The following is a 4,915-nucleotide window of genomic DNA, read 5'->3' as shown; positions in this document are numbered from 1 at the left end:
CTAACCCTAACCCTAACCCTAACCCTAACCCTAACCTTAACCCTGACTCTAACCCTCATCCTAACCTTAACCCTGACTCTAACCTTAACCCTAACCTTAACCCTGACTCTAACCCTCACCCTAACCCTGATTCTAACCCTAACCCTAACCTTAACCCTGACTCTAACCCTAACCCTAACCCTAACCTTAACCCTGACCCTAATCCTCACCCTGATCTTCTCCCAAACTCTAAACCTCAACCTCAAAATAATCCTATACCCTCTTCCTATCCCTCATCCTAACTCTAAACCTCATCTTCACCATATTCCTAAACCCAACCCTAAATCTCCCCCAACTCAATCTTTAATCCTAACCCTGACTCAAACTCAGTCCACTTCCAATCAGAAGCAGCCTCCAGAAGGGGCAGGACTATCAGGGCTGTGTTCCTGGTCTCAGCTCCAGTGTTCAACCATCTTGACATCTCACTGTCAGGTGTCCCTCAAACAGAGGTACAGACACCTAGGAGAGTTGATGGTCGACTGGTAATATTGTGTTGTAAAACCCATTGGGTTCACTAATGTCCTTCAGGGAAGGAAACTGCCATCTTTACTCCAGACCCACAGCAATGTGGTCGGTTTTCAACTACCCTCTGGGAAATTAGGGATAGATAATAAATGCTGGGCCCAGCCAGAGATACCCACATCCTGCAAATGAATAAAAATAAACCCAGGATGTCAGCACACCTTTGGGAAAATGCCCATCATCCATCCAGTGACTCTGACTAAGTCTACAGCACATGGGCTGCAGCGGTTCAAGAAGGTAGCTCACTACCACCTTCTCAAGGGGCAACTAGAGATGACCCAGACAGTGACACTCACATTCCTTAAGGTATTTAGGTGATGTCCTGTACGATAACTTTGCTTTGGTGAGATTGATGAAGCCTGCTGTCCTTTTTTCACAGCATTCCCATTGTAGCTGCTGGGCGAACAGCTTCATGTGAATTATTGATCTTCGAAACACAGAAACATTGAAACTAGGAGCACATGTAGGCCATTCAGCCCTTCAAACCTGCTCCACCATTCAATATGACCACAGCTGTTCATCCAACTCAGTCCCCGTTCCCACTTTCTCCCAATATCCTTTGATCCTTTTGGCTCTTGGTGCTATATCTGACTCCTTCTTAAAAGTCTTCAATGTTTTGGCCTGAACCACTCTCTGTGGCACAGAAATCCACAGGGTCCCAACTCTCTGGGTGAAGAAATTTCTTCTCATCTCAGTCCATAATGGCCTCTCCTATATCCTTAGACAGTGATTCCCTGGTTCTGGATGCCCCGGTCATCGGGAACATCCTTCCTGTGTTTACCCTGTCTAGTCCTGTTAGAATTTTATAGGTTCTGTGAGATTCGCCTCATTGTTCTAAACTCCATTCAATATAATGATTCCATCTTTTCTCATCCCCCAGTCCTGCCATCCCAGGAATCAGTCTGGTAAATCTCTGCTGCACTCCCTCTGTAGCCACAACATCCTTCCTCAGATAAAGGAGACCAATCCTGTACACCATATTCCACGGGGTGATCTCACCGAGGCCCTGTATAATTGCAGCAAGTTTCCAGGGGGACTTAGTGCGTAGCACCTGCTGCATTCCTTTGCACAATTCCCCAGAATGACAATCTGTGTCCACGATAGTGAGAATAACAAGCTCTGGATGAGTGATGGATCACTGTACCTTGATAAAGGCAGTCAGCCATTTCAGGTGGGAGGGGCACCTAGGAATGTCATTGTAGTAGGGGGTATTAATCCTGTTCTCTGTAGTGGTCAGCGGAAGTCCTGAAAGCTGCTCAGTGCCAGGGTAAGGACATCTCCTCAGGACTGGGGAGAAACTTTGACAGGGAGAGGAAAGTGCACATTGGTACCAACAATATTGATAGGACAAGAAAGGAGCTAAATTAAAATGAGAACCTCCAAGGTAATGATCTCTAGATGACTATCTGTGCCCCTGGTATAGGTTAAATCAAGTCAAGGAGTTAAACAAGTGGCTGAAAAGTTAGTGTGTCAGTAACGGTTTCAGTTCGTGGGCCAATGGCAGGGAGGGAGTGGTTTGGCTGGGATGGGCTCCACTTGACCTGAGCTGGGGCCAGTGTCCTGGTGAATTGGAATAACAAAGCTGTAGAGAGGGCTTTAAACTAATTAGAGAGGGGCAGGTTTGGGAGGAGGAAATGTTAGCTGACAAAGCAAGAGGGCACTACAGGGCATCTATTTAAATAACAGTAGCACAGAATGGGACAGAAAGGGGCAGAGTGTACAAACACAGAGAAACAGCAGTAAATATGATCAATACAGGGAAAATGATCAAAAAAGAAAAATGAACAGCTGTTTACTTCGAATTGCTCAGTGTTTGGAACAAAATTACTGACATAACATCACAAATACAGCTAAAATGGGTATGATCTCATCACCACACAGGGAGAGAGTTACAAGGAGATCAAATCTGGGAATAGTCAGGGCTCCGGGACTTTTTGAAAGGACAGACAGGACGGATGGTGCTGGTGGGGAAGCATTGTTAGTACAAGATGGAAAAAGGATGACAGCAAAAAAGGAGGACACAAGATCCATATGGGTGAAAGTAAGGAATAAAAGGAGGAAGAAGACACTGGTCACAGAGCTCTGGATGGTCCCTACCATCAGCTACACAGTGGGACAGAGAGTAAACCGGGAGAAAATGAGAGCATGTAACAAAGGCAACATATTAAATATGTGTGACTTTAATCTTGCAGATTGGGATAAACCAGATTAGCAGGACAAGCCATGAGGTAGTTTTCGTTGAATACATTCGGGACTGTTTCCAAGAACATTATGTGGTGGATCCAACCAGGATCAGGCTGTTTTGGATCTGGTCATGTGTGTTGAGGCAGGTTTAATAAGTGATGCGAGAATAAAGGATCCCCATGGAAACAACGACCGTAACATGGCCAAATTTAACATTCTAACTGAGAGGTAGTGTTTGGAGTTTATATTCAGAATCATTAGACAGACAGTTAGTATGGATGGAGGGAGGACCTGTTTTAATAGACCCCTCATTAATGGTTTAATAGAAACAGACTGACTGAACCATTCCACATTCTCTGCATTGCACCTTTATTTTAATTCAATTATTTAATTATTCTTATTTGTTGCTTCTTTCCCTTTGACTCAGGATACTTACATTCAGTTTCACAGATAAGTTCATCCACTCCTGGGTCACAGTCTGATGTTCCATCACAGACCAGGTCACTCCTTAAGCAGAGGTCATCAGGACACTGGAACTCTCCAGGCCCACACACACAGTTCTGCTCATCACTGAAATCTCCACAATCATCATGGCCATCACATCTCTGAGCGTAAGGAACACAATGATCTGTCCAACACTGGAACTCTGTTTCTCCACACCGGGACCAACATCCTGCACAGAGTTCAACAGAAAATCTGTCTTTACACAAAGGCCTTACAACCCACACTGATAATTCACAGAAACCTCCTCACACAGCACCTTCCAAACCCACCACCACTTCCACCTAGAGGGACAAGGGCAGCACAAACATGGGAACACCACCCCTCTGCAAGTTCCCATCCAAACCACTCACCATCCTGACCTGGAAATATATCCCCATCCCTTGGCTGTAGCTGGGTCAAAATCCTGGAATTCCCTCCCTAAGGACTTTGTGGGTCAACCCACAGCAGGGGGACTGCAGCGGTTCAAAAGGAGATGGAGTATAGTGGAGGGGAAATGTGAACATGCCCATTTTAGCAGAAAGAAGAGAAAAATGTAAATGATTAAAATAGAGATAGTCTGCAGAGCTCTGAAATACAGAGGGGTCTGGGGTTCTTGGTGCATGAATCATAAAAAGTTAGTCTGCACAGGCAGCAAGTGATTCCAGATGCAAATGAGATATCGCCTGCTTGCAGGGGGATGTGGTTGAATATCAAAGTTGAGATATTTTGATGCAGTTTTATGAAATGTTGCTGAGAAGTGAAACATACAAGATCCTGAAGGACATACAATTGGATGGATGGGGCTGTTTCCTCTTGTGGGAAAGAAAAGAACAAGCGGTCACTGTTTAAAAATCATTTTGATGGAGATTAGGACAATGCAATTGCAGTGTGATTAAAAATACTTGCCCCCTCAGGCTTATCAAACAGGGGCCAGCATACTAACGGGGTAATAAAACTGGTATAGTGTTGTGGTTCATGCTGTTTTATAGATGAGAGACAACATTTCTTTAGGTGGGAAAGTATAGGCTCAATGAATAGGAAGGCCTCTTCCTGTACAACTCTGTGATAAAGCATCAGACTGAAGTCAGTCTGAAGGTTTTTCCTTCAGTCACTTTGTGAAGGTGTTTGCTCAGTGACTAGGCCAAAGGAAGCTACATTGAGATGGCGATTCACAGCAGTGACAGGCAGAGACATTGCTCACACAGTACAGCGCACTGAAGCATCTCACTACCTGCCTGTCCTCCCAGGAGCTGCAGGATCAGAACAAACATGAGCCACGGGCACTGGTCAGGGCCAATGTCCAGCCAATTGGTGTTGGCACAGGGTATGAACATCACTCTGCCCTGGGTGGGGGGGGAAGGGTGGTAAAGGGCACAGAGCTGCTGTGGGGGCAGACCAGGACCCGGCCTTGAAGGGAGGATGATGAAGAAAGGTGGAGAACCAGGTGGGAGAGAACAAACCTCACTCCAGCCTCAGAGTTAAGTTCTCTCCTCCCTCCCCCTCCATCTCCCTCATTGTCCCTCTCTCCCTCCCCCTCCCTCTCCCTCATTGTCCCTCTCTCCCTCCCCCCCTCCCTCATTGACCCTCTCTCCCTCCCCTCCCTCCCTCCCACTCCCTCTCTCCTTCCCCTCCCTCCCTCTCCCTCTCCCTCATTGTCCCTCCCCTCCCTCCCTCTCCCTCTCCCTCA

General features: G+C 46.4%; 1 protein-coding gene across 1 annotated transcript in view; it reads right to left on the bottom strand.

The window, feature by feature from the left end:
- LOC109923120 (SCO-spondin-like) overlaps positions 1-4,915 on the bottom strand; it is a 154,888-nt gene that overhangs the window by 149,175 nt on the left and 798 nt on the right. Inside the window, exon 2 of the mRNA XM_048596202.1 lies at positions 3,182-3,350. Within this exon, the coding sequence (XP_048452159.1) occupies positions 3,182-3,350 (169 nt within the window). The remainder of the gene's footprint in view (positions 1-3,181; positions 3,351-4,915) is intronic.

Source organism: Rhincodon typus, chromosome 4 (genome assembly GCF_021869965.1).
Source record: "Rhincodon typus isolate 14 chromosome 4, sRhiTyp1.1, whole genome shotgun sequence".
Taxonomy (NCBI): domain Eukaryota; kingdom Metazoa; phylum Chordata; class Chondrichthyes; order Orectolobiformes; family Rhincodontidae; genus Rhincodon; species Rhincodon typus.
Note: the sequence above shows the minus strand (reverse complement) of the source record. Positions and strands in the feature narration are given on the sequence as shown.